The 14,911-nt window shown below is 33.4% G+C and overlaps 1 protein-coding gene across 1 annotated transcript; it reads left to right on the top strand.

Moving 5' to 3' along the window:
* Window positions 1–4,943: 4,943 nt before the first annotated feature.
* LOC134241468 (agrin-like) lies at window positions 4,944–9,995 on the top strand. The gene is made up of 4 exons (XM_062723505.1): window positions 4,944–5,050; window positions 6,582–6,780; window positions 9,199–9,489; window positions 9,826–9,995. The coding sequence occupies exons 1-4, from the start codon at window positions 5,011–5,013 to the stop codon at window positions 9,929–9,931; spliced, it is 636 nt and encodes a 211-aa protein (XP_062579489.1). The 5' UTR covers window positions 4,944–5,010; the 3' UTR covers window positions 9,932–9,995.
* Window positions 9,996–14,911: the final 4,916 nt, after the last annotated feature.

The following is a 14,911-nucleotide window of genomic DNA, read 5'->3' as shown; positions in this document are numbered from 1 at the left end:
CAACAATTATTAATTATACGTTGAATCATTCTGTAACTATTTTCTAACAAAGTAGAATTATCTATATATAAATTATTTTACAAAGACATCTCGTCATTATGTTGTACGTGGTTTGTATGAGAGATAATTAGATGGTTTGAACACTTGTATTTTTCTTCAATTAATATACGGTGAAATCACAGATTTTCTTGGGGGTTTAATTTTCGTTGTTTTTGGGGTATGAAGAGACCAACGAATTCATATCCAGCACGAAATGTAAAACGTTACATACATAACTACTCAACAATTCTTCATCCATGAATTTAAATCCCCACAAATAAAGATTTTTACTCAAACAACGAAAAATTAACTCCACGAAAATATGTGATTTTAACGTAATATATTTAGCCTTTGTATCCAGCTTAGATGTGCTTAACAAAGAACATTTTTTTTCTGAACTTTTATTTATTTTAAAGAAGAAATTTATACTCCAAAGGTCATAAAAAGTTAATTACTTAATTTGTAACTGAGACATGTTTAATTGATCCTGACAATGACCTTTAGGGGAAATAAAATTATCATCTCTGATCTTATTGTATTAATTTACTATCTATTTAAATGTTATAATTGAAAGGTAAACCATCTTTGCAAAAAAAAAAAAATAAATAAATGTTAAAAAAATGAACATATGATTTCTATCATTTGTATTGCGTAGATGATATTTTCCACAGTTTTATGATTTGTGAAATATTGGGTCTTTAATGATTTAGATTGATATCATTGTACCTATATACTGTATACAGGGAAATTTTCGCCCCCGTTTTATTTTCGCCCCTTTCGCACTACCTTCATAAGGGCAAATTTAAAACGGGGTGAAATCAAAAAATTTAGTATAATTTCTTAAACAAAACTACATTTGGGCGAAATTAAAACGGGGCAAATTTGTTTTACAGTGTGAAAGGGCGAAAATAACACGGGGCGAAAATAACCCTGTATACAGTAGTAAAATGTTGCTTGCTTGTTTGTTATTAGTTTATGTATTTTGTAGAAAAATAAAGAGCATATAAAAACTATTTCTTTCATCTGTTCTTGGCACCTGGTTCTACCCCTGATTTTTTTGCTCTTTTTTGTATTGTTTATTAAAGTACTGAGCTTGAATACTGTTCCTTATATCCATATGTTTCATTTCAAGGTTAATTTCTAACTACATGACTGAATACACAACTCTACAAGCAAAAAGATATTCAACTTCTCAATAAATCTTCTTCGCTGAAGTTTGAGAATTTGTCCCCCACTGTCTCTTCAACAGCAGCTTTAGAAGATGGATCTATTTAAGTGATTCACAATGATAAAATTCATTAATTTATTTAAAACAAATGACTTGAAGAATTTAGAATTTACAGTATCCGAAATTCCTCCATATAAGTTCCAGCTTTCCTGGCCCAGTGGTTCTTGAGCAGAAGATTTTAAAAGATTTTTCCAATATTTTTCAATGTGAAACTTTAATTTTATATTGTGACCCCGCCCACACCAAGTGTCATGTTTGAACAATTTAGAATCTATACACTACCCGACGATGTTTCCACATAATTTTCAATTTTTCTGGTCCAGTGGATCTGTAGAAGATATTTTAATGACCACACCTTAGTTTTGTCTTTTTTATTATATTCCCTTGGAAGTTGACCCGACCCTTCATTTTAACAATTTAAATTTCTCTTCACCCATTGATGCTATGTACTAAGTTTGGATTAAATGAGCTCAGTGCATGATCCTTGATAAAAGGGTTAAAATGTTGAAAAGTTTATAGACGAAGGGACAGATAGACGGGTGATCAGAAAAGCTCATTTGAGCTCTCAGCTCAGGTGGACTAAAAGAAAATGTTATACAAATGTATCAAAGAATATTTAGGCCATGTTCTATTTTGGGTACGATCGAGCAATTTTTTTTTCTTGGCAGAAATATGCTCTTGGAAAATAAAAAAGTAGTCGCACTTGAACTCCACATCTCTAATACCCTACATTTGATAATTTGAATTTATCTTCACCCAATGATGCTATCTACCAAGTTTGGTTTAAATCAGCTCAGTAGTCCTTGAAAAGAAGGTGAAAAAGTTCAAACGTTTTCTGACGGAGGGACAGACGGAGGACAAAGAATGGGTGATCAAAAAAGCTCAATTAAGCTTGAACTTTTAGCTCAGGTGAGCTAAAAAGAAAATGTTTAAATAAAAATATCAAAAGGATATCTAGGCCAGGTTCTAATTTTGGGTACGATGGTGCAAATTTTAACAGAGCTATATTTCTTAAAAAATAATAATAAAATAATTAAGAAATGAATTTCTTAAGCGTTAGCGCTTCATGATAAATACGCCGGTTGAAGAGTTGTAGGTCATATACCTCATATATCTTCAAAAAATTAAATTCATTTCCTATATTTACATTATTTCTCTGACGACTTGCCATAAATTTAAGCCGTTCAACTTTCATTTTTATTGATTGATTGTATACTGTTTAACATCCCTCTCCAGAATATTTCACAGATATGGAAACGTCACCATTGCCGTTGAAGGGCTGCAAATTTAGGCCTGTGCTCGGCACTTACGGCCTTTGAGCAGGGAGGGATCTTTATCGTGCCACATCTGATTTGACGTGGGGCCTCGGTTTATACGGCCTCATCCGAAGGACCGCCCCATTTAGTCGCCTTTTACGACAAGCAAGGGGGTACTGAGGACCTATTTTAACCCGGATCCCCACGGGGTAACTGTCATTTTTAAAACAAAACAGAGTGCACTGTTACAACGCACTTTGAAAAATTACGCACTTTGAAAATTTTTTTTCAAAGTGCGTTAAATTTGGGACCAAGCTTACGCACTATGAAAAAAAATTTTTTTTTTTCAAAGTGCGTTAATATCGACCATATTAACGCACTTTGAAAAAAAAATGTAAAGATTTGTCAATATTCCAAGAAAATAATCGGTATGATAAATAACAGATCTTGGTTGGATAACTTTTTTATGATAAAGTCACAACAGGACCTGAGATTTTGACCTTTTAAATATTTGAGGTTTTGATAAAATAAAAGGGAAAAGGGTCTTGAAAAAAGAGTGACGATTGATTAAGATCATTAATTCGTTTTTTTTTTAAATTTTAGTCTTTGATAAATAGATTTAAAGGTGTAAAGGGGGCACTAACAGTGGACAGCTTCAAGCAATTTAGCATTTACCATAAAAAGGGGGCAATTTGATTGTTCAAAACTATATAAAAAAAATTTCTCTCTCATACGTTTTACTGTACTTAAAAATTTCTAGTTTTCATCTGTTTCAATTAACTCATTTAATATTGAAAGTTTTCAACGTCATACCAGTTAGGTAAATACATAATTATATGAATGCTTTGAGTATAGCATAGACATCGAAACCGGGCGAAGGGCCAGGGGAGGGGGGGGGGCTAAGCCCCCCATTATTTTGGAAATATATATACATCAATTGAGCATTGAAAATGCAACTTACATCTTTTGGGTTTATTGCTCGCCTCCCCCGTTTGTCACCAACACCTATGTATTGGAAAGATAAAGATTTGGACTGAGGCTAGGGATCTTATACCCGTGTTCTCCTCTTTTCGACGGGAGTAAATTAATTCTCTTTTGAGGTTAGGGTTAAGGTTAGTTTTTTGAAAGATAAATAACAAATAAAATCTTCCTATTACTAAAATATGATTTTTTTTTCAAAGTGCGTTAAGTGTCACCTTGATAATACATATTGATGTAGACTCTTAATGCACTTTGAAAAAAAAATTCAAAGTGCGTTGAATTGGTCCAAAATTTAAGCACTTTGAAAAATTTTTTCAAAGTGCGTTGTTTTTGTCCCAATTTTAACGCACTTTGAAAAATTTTTTCAAAGCGCGTAATTTTTTCAAAGTGCGTTGCCACAGTGCACTATATTTTTTGACTTTTGGACGTCAAGAGCAGTATTATGACGTAACAATGGAGACATTCATGCTTATTCGTGGTACATACCTAATGTAGTTCATGAAAAAATATACTGCATTTTATTTTGTAAAGAATCATAGAGGAAATTTAATGGAAATGTAAATATTGGCACTTGTACTCCGCATTTCTAATACAAGGGATAATTCTAAGTGCTTTGGAAGTCAAAATTCATTTGTTGAATTTTGTTTTTAACCTCGGTATCCCAAAGTCACGGGAATCTCTATTCCCATTGAGCTCGAAATAACTAGGTTTTAATGTATGAATAAAGATAAATTGTTATATCAAATAAATAATATACAAATAATTGTATAAATATCAAATACTTCAGAGATGTCAGTACGCGTAGATTGGTCTACGTAAATTATCATCCCCTCCAACATATTAATAGTAACGTACTTGTTTGTGTGTTTGTCTGTGGGTAATATCCTGTGCGAAATGGAAATGACGTGATTTTATATCGGGATTGATGTCGAACGCTGCCTTGATTTTTTGGGGAATTAATGCTCTGTGTTATGATGCTCCTGTATAATTTGATATTAAAGCTCTCAGATTTTTCCCACAGAAACTTGTTTTTTTTTTTCATTTGTGTAAATTCTTAATGCAATTTGATTTCTTCTGAATCATAAATTTCCCTTATCAATAATCAGACGTATTTTTTTTCTTCATTTTGTTCTATGTTATAAACATGTTGGTTAAAAAAAAACACGTGATTTAATTCTATGGTTACAAATACGCACAACGAGACAGTTAAGCCTGTGCATTTATATATAATTCCAACCTTTGAATTCTACATTTTGTTGACGTTCTTGTGCTTTCATTATAATATGAACAATATATAAAGGATTCTAGATTTGTTATTGTTCATACATACAATAAGTAATTATATTTCAAACAAATAGCAAGAAAAACTGGTTTTGACAGAGATCTTTGTCATTGTACGATAAAAAGAGAATGTCTTTAACTCACGCGCCGTCCTTGTGGAGTGATAAGAGATACATAGCAGTCTGATATCTAGACCAGAGTTCCTCAGTCTAAACTTATACAGCTATGGAGTTAATCATTGTCTTTCTCGCTATTGGATTCGTCAGTAAGTAAATATACCTGTTAATCTGCTTTTTTTTCATTCAAATCGACGGCGGGAAGCTTTTTTTAGCAATCGTTTTGCTTCCATAAGACACATTAGAAGGCTTTCAGCATTAAAACTTAGTATGGCCTTCTTTGTACAAAGTTGCATGCCATTCTTGATATTGGATTCGTCAGTAAGTACCTTTAAACAATATCAGATCTTGCGTCATTTTTCTGACAGTTCAAGTCCTTTTTGTGAGACCATGGTTTTACTTTTGTTTCACCAAATAGAAACGGTTTTTAGCAGTAATACCACGTATGACCATGCTTGTCAAAAATTGCAATGAAATTTCCCTATCTAATATTGTTCTTTTTAATTTTTTTCAATTCTTTGTTTAAAATATCTGAGAAAGATTCAAGTTGCATGATTTGGTGACGCAACCCACAGGGGAGCAGTAAATGTAACATACTAAATTTGATTTCACGAAATCACAGTGATTGTAAATAAATTAAAACAGTGATTAACGTGAAATCAAATATAATATATACCAGCCAACGTTGAAGGTTGTTCGTACATTTAAATTCAAAATATGACTGATTAAGTGTATGTTGTTTGGCGTCTCATTCGAGATTATTTCACTCATATAAAGACGTCATCATATACCGCTGAAGGGCTTCAAATTTTGAATTTTGTATTTACTCAGAAGTTACGGCCATTGGACAAGGAGGATCTTTATCGTGCCAACGTCCACCGTGACACGAGGTTTATGTTATTAAGTCTCTTTCAAATGACCCACAACTATCACTTCAAAGTTTCGAGCAAATCAATTGCTACTAATTTTTTTTTTTTTATCAACTTAGGTCAGTTGGCTCCAAGATGATATGACCCGTCTCTCAAAACACATGTAGGATATTCTAGACATTTTTTCCATTCAAATATTTTAACAGTTATTAATATTGATATTCTTGGATTTAGAACCAAGCAAATGGAATCTCTTGCATTTCGATTACGTTGTTAGACCGAATTTCTGTCATTTTTACAAATGATAAGAAACAGGAAAGGCTATTTAATTTAGCAAGGTGAAGCGGTTGTAAGTCATGACAACATAAAATTCATATAAAAGATGCTTTATAACAAGGAGCATACGGCGGGTGTGACCGGTCGGCAGGGGATGCTCACTCCTCCATGGCACCCGATCCCACCTCTGATGTTTTAGAGATCAGTGTTTTCTCTGCTCCTAATTTGTAATGGTTTATGAATTTGAGCCGTAATACTTTTCATTATAGCCAAATAGTTCATGAATATTATTTTCAGAGGTTGGCGGTGATTTAATTTTGGTCAATATCCCATTTAACTCAAGCAATCTGTCATTTTATAAAATTCATCGAGGAGATTCTTTTTAAACTTAAGTTCCCGAACTCCAATATAGTTCCCCTCTGCTTAAACTATTTCGTACAATTACCTTATTTCTCGTCGAGTACTTTCAGTACTTCGATTTTGCACGAATACTTTGATTTTTCACGACTTTCAGTCCTTTGATTTTATATGACAGGTGCTCAGCACGGCCATGGAGGTGGGCATAATAACTACCAACCCGACTCTCAGACTCACATAGACTCCGAGATACAGGGACTGGACGCCCACTTCGGCAGACACCAGTGTCTAGATCTCCTGTTAGTAGACTGCCAGTATCATACTACTAATGGCGACGAAATGGTGTGCGGAAGTGACGGGGTTACCTACTCTAATCAGTAAGTGATAAAAAGAGTTCAAAGGGTTAATAAAAAAATTTGTGGGACCAAGTTTAGTATCTGGAAATTATAAACATGATAACGGTGTAGAAGTTTATCTTTTAAAAAAGATAGGTGAGTCGTAGCAAAAAATACAGAAAGGAAGGTCCGTGATCAAGTGATTTATTTTTAAATGTTTATCGAGGCTGCAGTGTGATAAAGTTATAATTGTTTTGTGAAGTGTACTTTATAGACACATTAGTAAATTTTGTGTTGACCTATTGGAGTTTTGGCCCAATGGAACATTTCAGACCTTTACTGGAGAGGGGGAGAGACTCTATATAACATGGAGAAAATGCCGATTTAGGCATTGTATGAGCTGGTTTCAGAACAGAATTTTTTGGCTATGTAGCAAGGAAGATACAGCGGAGTTAAAATGAATATAGAAAATAACTCAAAGTTTATATTGTATAAAGAAATCCAGGGAGATCCGAATGTGAAGATGTGAAGTAGCTTGGTCCTTTGGGTCATCTTTGTCAAGAACTGTTAGGTTAAAAGCCATACACATCAGATTTTTTTTTATAAATTAGGGAATAACTATCTTCTAATTTGGTATTTGCGACCGTTAATGCTGATTTAACGGTCGCAAACTGAGTTTTACCGGCGACGCGTAATGGATTTATTCAGTGCATTAGCCAATCACAGAGTGTTTTACAAAACAATTGCATTAGAATAATGGATTTATTCATTATTTTTAGTGTAAATTAACTCTTGTTAAGTTGTTTCTGGAATTTGTAAGATTGGCTTAATTGACCAATCTATTAGAGTCTATCTTTAGTTGTGCTTAGACGTAAAAAAAACTCCATTGTCTTAATTTAGAACAATCAGATAATGAATCGGGCTTTTCCGTCAGAAAAAAAGGTGAAGTATTACAATTATGTATAGTTATCTTTAAACTGTAAGCTACACAAGGCACAGCTTCCGCGTGCCTTGGCAAGGATGAGACAGGGGGACCAGGCTATTGAAAATTACAGCAAGCGCAGCGAGTGACGCTCGCGAAGCGACCTCAATAGACTAACGTGTAAGAAGAGAGGAAATTCGGGATGAAATCTGTACATGAGGCATATTTTGTTGTGAAACCTTCCCAAAATTTCTTTTACTACTCAATGTCCTTTGTGCGAATAAATAAATAAATAATAACGTAAAGCATAACATTAAGGCTTTCAGTTTGTAGAAATCTTCAAAAGAAACAAAAAATAACTGCAATGTATTTCGACAAAAATTGCACTAGGTCTATAGTTTCAAACAGACGATTTCAAATAGACGAAATTGTTTCCGTAAACCCTGACGAGCTCTCGTGTGACGTCACAGTCTAGATGTCTCGTGCGATTTAACGTTTGAAGTGGTGGATCAACTTCTCAGGTGTATATTTGAAGGTACAACTGCGCTCGCCCCAACTGTCACACCGTTAAAATATTAAAGGGGTAAAAAGTGTATTCAAGACTTTGTGGGACCAAGATCAGCATGTGACAATTATAAAGGGTTAAGACTTTGTGGGACCAAGATCAACATGTGACAATTATAAACATGATAAAGGGTTAAGACTCTTGGGACCAAGAGCAGTATGTGACAATAATAGTCAGGTACAAAACAGGAAATCAAAGACATATTGTGGGATTATGATCCGCCATGTGACAATTATAAAGCGGTAATAAGAGTGTTTGGGACCATGATCAGTTATGTAAAAAGCAAGTTTTACGAACAAAACATGCAAAAAATCATTTCAGAAACTAAGTGCGTTTTCAAAATCATATGGGCAATACTTTGTACTCTGTTTGCCTCCGAGAGGCATACAAGCAGAAAAAAATATTTTCAAACATGAATGCATCTTCACAATATACATTGAATAATTACATGAATTAATAGATCACAACCCTATCACATGAGTCCCTGAAAATCACAATTTTGGAAGAGACACTCTTGTTTATCATACATATAACTGCATTAAGTCCGTTAAAAATGTCATTATCAATAGAGTCCACCCCCTCCCCATATTGAGCCCCTGCCTCTGGGGCCACAAATTGCAAAATTTTGAAAGAAACACCCTAGTTTGTCTGCTTTATTACCAGATGCAGACATTCAGATTTTCGAAGAACTAAAAATATAGCATTTAAGGCATACATGCTCCTATAGCTGCAGAACTGTAGCTCTCTGCATGAGAGAATTCGGCCAGATAAAGCTATAATGCTGCTACAAACCTACAAACTGCTACAAACCTACAAACATACGAATCCTTAAAAAAGGATTTGCAACTATAATATAAATCACCTGCTCGGAAGGCTAGGATAATAGGACGTATCAAAACTATATGTACTTTAAAGTATGTCTTACTCTATAGCTAGTATTTACTTAACAATGTCGTATGTTTCATTTTTGCAGTTGTAAGTATGTGCACGCCGCCTGTATGTACGAGAATCTGAGTGTTGCCCATACCGGTCCATGTACGTCAACCACCGCGGGCGCCACCACTCCCGCCGGAACGGCAGCCACCACAGTACCAGTAGTCGGGAGCTCAGGCGCCGTCACTCAATCCACAATGCCACCGACGACCACTCAGAGCCCGGAGGCCATCGCCTTCCAGAACATTTTCTGTAAAAATAAGGACTCCATTAACTGCCCTACCGTGGTGACTCCACTATGTGGTTCTGATGGCGTTGTCTACAATAGCAGGTTAGAACCCGTGTATAATGAACACCGCGGTGGTGTATACTTATAAATGGCGGATCTCATAGTGTGACCTCATTTATTTTCTACATTTGTCACATGTCACCGCCTCACTCCGATTCACTCGTTGCACAATTATTTTATAGGCATATAATATTCTCACTTGTCGCTGTGATAATCATAGAATATTTGGTCAGTGTAACTGTGTTAATCACACCTCAGCTGTCACGTGATTATCATGTTTCATTTCCTACAGTTGTCACGTGATATAATCACGTTTGTTTACTTTATTTCCTACAGCTCTCACGTGATAATCACGTTTGTATATTTTATTTCCTACAGCTGTCACGTGTCTAAGGCCCGCTGTGATAACCCCTCTCTACAGACTGTGGACGGCAGTAAATGTGGACTCACCACTCCCGTGTCTGTGGCCCCTGTTGTCGGATAGACTCAATAAACTCACAATTATACTCCAGAGTGGACTCAATGATAAAGATTTATACTCAAAGACATGGGTTCTTTTGTTTTCCTTTTTTTGTTAAAAAATTAGCTAGACATAATATTCCATAAAGTGTTTGCATTGTCTGTAGATATGATAGCATAGATAGCAGACAAAAACGACGACGTACGATGACCACGACACAGGTATTTGTGGAGAAGCCCCCCGGGGTTGAATATGAGAAGGGGGTCCTGTCCACAAGTACCTGTGGACCACGTCAGCCAATACACTTGTTCTTGAATCTTGTTCTGGAACACTGACGCCGACATCGTGAACAAGAGGCCCATGGGCATTAACACTCACCTGAGTCAATATATCTCTGCTGTTTTTCATCAGAACTTTTTTTATCATATATTCTTATGTAAAACTTTTGTACGTATATTGTTACCCCCCCCCCTTCAGATGCTTTGCTTTTTAAAGATGTCTTCATACCCTCTTATTAGCCCTTCATACTTTATCAAGTATTAGTCTTCTATAAGTCACTTATAAGTAAGTACAACACTACTTTTAAGATCTTAATTTAGAACAGAACTTCCAATCATGCAGGGGTTGCATGATATGTTCAAAGCCTTTTTTTTTTACATTTACATATGTATTTGCACTTTAGATGAAATAATCAAGTTAACATTTTATGAAAAAATTCCCTTTCATATGAGGTACATTCTTTGATGATGCAAACTTTACATATTAATTCAGTTTACTAACAAGAACGTTGGACAAAAAGGCAACAAGATTTAATGACCTTAAGTCTTTTTCAAATTTATGAGATCTGAAAGCAGCTGAGTCAATTGATTCAAAATTTTAGGCAAAGGAAGTTAAAATAAAAAGATGATGTAAATAGAACCTACTTGTTGTACCTGATATAAAGGCATACTCAAAATAAATCTGAAATCTCCAACAACATCCTTTCACTGACACTAACCTAGTTTCAAATTCTTGTTGCTCATCTCTGCAGAGACAAATTTTCTGATTGGTTACCTTGAATACCCATAATGCTCCATGAGAGAAGTCTACTACAGGGAAACAAATCAAAGTCCACGCTTATTCTTGCTCATACAATACTGATCTTCACTTATAAGCGAGGTATAAGTGAATTATTCACTGATATGTAGCTCATCTTTACTTATAAGTGAAGTATTAACGAAATCCCTTCCTCAATTATACTTACTTTGACTTGCAGTACACTTATTAGTAAATTACAGAATTTATAAGTGACTTATAAACTTCTAATAAGTGGATTATAAAACACTTATAAGTTTCTATTGGTTTTTTCTGTAAGGGCTATGATGGTCATGCTTTTAAGAATTTTGAAGGACTCTTCCATGTCAATGTTACTAATCATGGCCTCAATATAAAACTCTCTATCCCCAATGTGGTCCAATCCTACACCGAGGGTCATGATTTGAGAGCTTGACTTTAGGCCAAAGTGGGTACTCAGTGCCCACCTCTACTGGGCACTCAGTACCCACTTTTGAAAACGGTGGGTACTGAGTACCCACCTCCTGTTTGCAGCGTTTAGGGGGGTCCCAGATCCCAACTCGGAGTGTGGAGCAATAGTACTTGACTAGGGAAACATTTTGGGATACTTTCGGAAACTCTGGCCCCACCCCTCCGGACTGTAGGGGGGGTCGGGACTGAAAATCCGGGAATTTTTAAAGTCGTCATATCGTAATGTGTGAGGTGTCATTGGATAGGTATGGACGAGTAGATTACAGATATATAATTTTTTTTTCGGTAGGACGTCCGGTTCGTCCGGAAGTCGGGTTGGAAAGTCCGTGAAATTCATACGCCGAGTCACTGAGTGAAATTCATACAAGTATTTTGGCTATAAAATTCTTATTTATTGAGTTAGTGCAAAGTTCTTTATACCATTTTCTTTGTCTCATTGAGACCAACAATTATATATAAAAAAAGTTATTGTATCTTTAAAAATAAAAATTTTATGAAGTTATTTCCAGTATTTTTGGACTTAGAAAATTTTGTCGCGAATGAAAAACATACTCATAAGGATGAAAAACTTTTATTTTTTAAGCTAGGTAAAAGTTTTTTGTATCATTTTCTTCGTCTTTGAAAGACAAACAATTAAATCTAATCAGATCTCTTGTAAGTTGGAAAATAAAAAAAATCATTCAAAAAACCCTTTAAAATTAACACCACGGGCACTGAGTACCCACTGAAAAAGTGGGTACTGAGTACCCACTTTGGTAAAAAATATATTATTTATTGACCTACAACAAAGTTCTTTATATCATTTTCTTTGTCTCATTGAGACATAAAAGAATATGTAAAAAGAATGTTTGTATCTTAAAAATTAAAGATTTTATATACTAAATACTGTTATTTGGACTTTGAAATTTTTGTTGCGTTTGAAGAACATACTCATAAGGATGTAAAATTTTTATTTTCTAAGCTAGGTAAAAGTTCTTTATATCATTTTCTTTGTCTCATTGAGACAAACAATTATATGTAATAAGATTTATTGTGTCTTTAAAAATAAAAATGTTATGCAGTTATTTCCAGTATTTTTGGACTTTGAAATTTTTGTCGAGTTTGAAAAACATACTCATAAGGGTGTAAAACTTTTAATTTCTAAGCTGGGTAAAAGTTCTTTATATCATTTTCTTTGTCTCATTGAGACATAAAAGAATATGTAAAAAGAATGTTTGTATCTTAAAAATTAAAGATTTTATATACTAAATACTGTTATTTGGACTTCGAAATTTTTGTCGCGTATGAAAAACATACTCATAAGGGTATTAAACTTTTATTTTTTATGCTAGGTAAATGTTTTTTATATCATTTTCTTTGTCTCGTTGAGAAGAAAAAGAATATCTAATCAGATTTTTTGCATCTTAAAAAATGAAAATTTTATTAAACTAAATAATGCTATTTCTTGTAATTTTGGACTTAAAGAAATTTTCTAAGTCCAAATTAAAGGAGTTTAGGGGCTGAAATTTTTATTATATACTCTACAGAAAATCTGATTACATATTCTTTCTCGTCTTGAAAAGACGAAAAAAAATGATATATAGAACATCAATATAGGATAACAAACAAAAAAAATGACCCCTAAAACCTTTTTAATTTTAAGGAACTTCTTGTGACCTTAATTTCCACATTGAAATAATTCCTTTTTGGGGATGAAATTTTTATTTGTGGAGCTATCTTAATGTGCCTTATATCATTTTCTTTGTCTCAATGTGACAAGGAAGAATATGTAATAACTTTTATCATAAGACATCTTTTAAGATTTGTATGCCCCTAAAACTCTGAAATTGGACTTGCAATTTTTTTTCACACTCTAAAAAATGCTCATAGGGTCTAAACCTCCCTTTAAATAAAGATTTTATATTATCTTTTGTATAATCAATTTCTGCTGTTTAAGATGAACATCATATGTAAAGTATATCTATATAGTTGGAAAATTATAGAAATCAGCCCCAAAAAGCATTTTCAATAGCGCACTGAAAATTTTCTAAGTCCAAATTAAAGGAGTTTAGGGGCTGAAATTTTTATTATATACTCTACAGAAAATCTGATTACATATTCTTTCTCGTCTTGAAAAGACGAAAAAAATGATATATAGAACATCAATATAGGATAACAAACAAAAAAAAATGACCCCTAAAACCTTTTTAATTTTAAGGAACTTCTTGTGACCTTAATTTCCACATTGAAATAATTCCTTTTTGGGGATGAAATTTTTATTTGTGGAGCTATCTTAATGTGCCTTATATCATTTTCTTTGTCTCAATGTGACGAGGAAGAATATGTAATAACTTTTATCATAAGGCATCTTTTAAGATTTGTATGCCCCTAAAACTCTGAAATTGGACTTACAATTTTTTTCACACTCTAAAAAATACTCATAGGGTCTAAACCTCCCTTTAAATAAAGATTTTATATTATCTTTTGTATAATCAATTTCTGCTTTTTAAGATGAACATCATATGTAAAGTATATCTATATAGGTGGAAAATTATAGAAATCAGCCCCAAAAAGCATTTTCAATAGCGCACTGAAAATTTTCTAAGTCCAAATTAAAGGAGTTTAGGGGCTGAAATTTTTATTATATACTCTACAGAAAATCTGATTACATATTCTTTCTCGTCTTGAAAAGACGAAAAAAATGATATATAGAACATCAATATAGGATAACAAACAAAAAAAATGACCCCTAAAACCTTTTTAATTTTAAGGAACTTCTTGTGACCTTAATTTCCACATTGAAATAATTCCTTTTTGGGGATGAAATTTTTATTTGTGGAGCTATCTTAATGTGCCTTATATCATTTTCTTTGTCTCAATGTGACGAGGAAGAATATGTAATAACTTTTATCATAAGACATCTTTTAAGATTTGTATGCCCCTAAAACTCTGAAATTGGACTTAAAATTTTTTTTCACACTCTAAAAAATGCTCATAGGGTCTAAACCTCCCTTTAAATAAAGATTTTATATTATCTTTTGTATAATCAATTTCTGCTTTTTAAGATGAACATCATATGTAAAGTATATCTATATAGTTGGAAAATTATAGAAATCAGCCCCAAAAAGCATTTTCAATAGCGCACTGAAAATTTTCTAAGTCCAAATTAAAGGAGTTTAGGGGCTGAAATTTTTATTATATACTCTACAGAAAATCTGATTACATATTCTTTCTCGTCTTGAAAAGACAAAAAAAAATGATATATAGAACATCAATATAGGATAACAAACAAAAAAATTGACCCCTAAAACCTTTTTAATTTTAAGGAACTTCTTGTGACCTTAATTTCCACATTGAAATAATTCCTTTTTGGGGATGAAATTTTTATTTGTGGAGCTATCTTAATGTGCCTTATATCATTTTCTTTCTCTCAATGAGACGAGGAAAAATATGTAATCACTTTTATCATAGGACATCTTTTAAGATTTTTATGCCCTCAAA

This window comes from Saccostrea cucullata, unplaced genomic scaffold (assembly GCF_032062105.1).
Source record: "Saccostrea cucullata isolate Sc308-1 unplaced genomic scaffold, CSIRO_AGI_Scuc_v1 ctg2914, whole genome shotgun sequence".
Taxonomy (NCBI): Eukaryota; Metazoa; Mollusca; class Bivalvia; order Ostreida; family Ostreidae; genus Saccostrea; species Saccostrea cuccullata.
This window is presented reverse-complemented; position numbering and strand designations above follow the sequence as displayed.

What these genes read in the sequence shown, in the direction of transcription:
- LOC134241468 (XM_062723505.1), top strand. Translation starts at nt 5,011, where the DNA reads ATGGAGTTAATCATTGTCTTTCTCGCTATTGGATTCGTCA. An exon ending in TCTCGCTATTGGATTCGTCA is followed by an intron (nt 5,051 to 6,581) that starts GTAAGTAAATAT and finishes TTTATATGACAG; the next exon opens with GTGCTCAGCACGGCCATGGA. An exon ending in GGCGTTGTCTACAATAGCAG is followed by an intron (nt 9,490 to 9,825) that starts GTTAGAACCCGT and finishes TATTTCCTACAG; the next exon opens with CTGTCACGTGTCTAAGGCCC.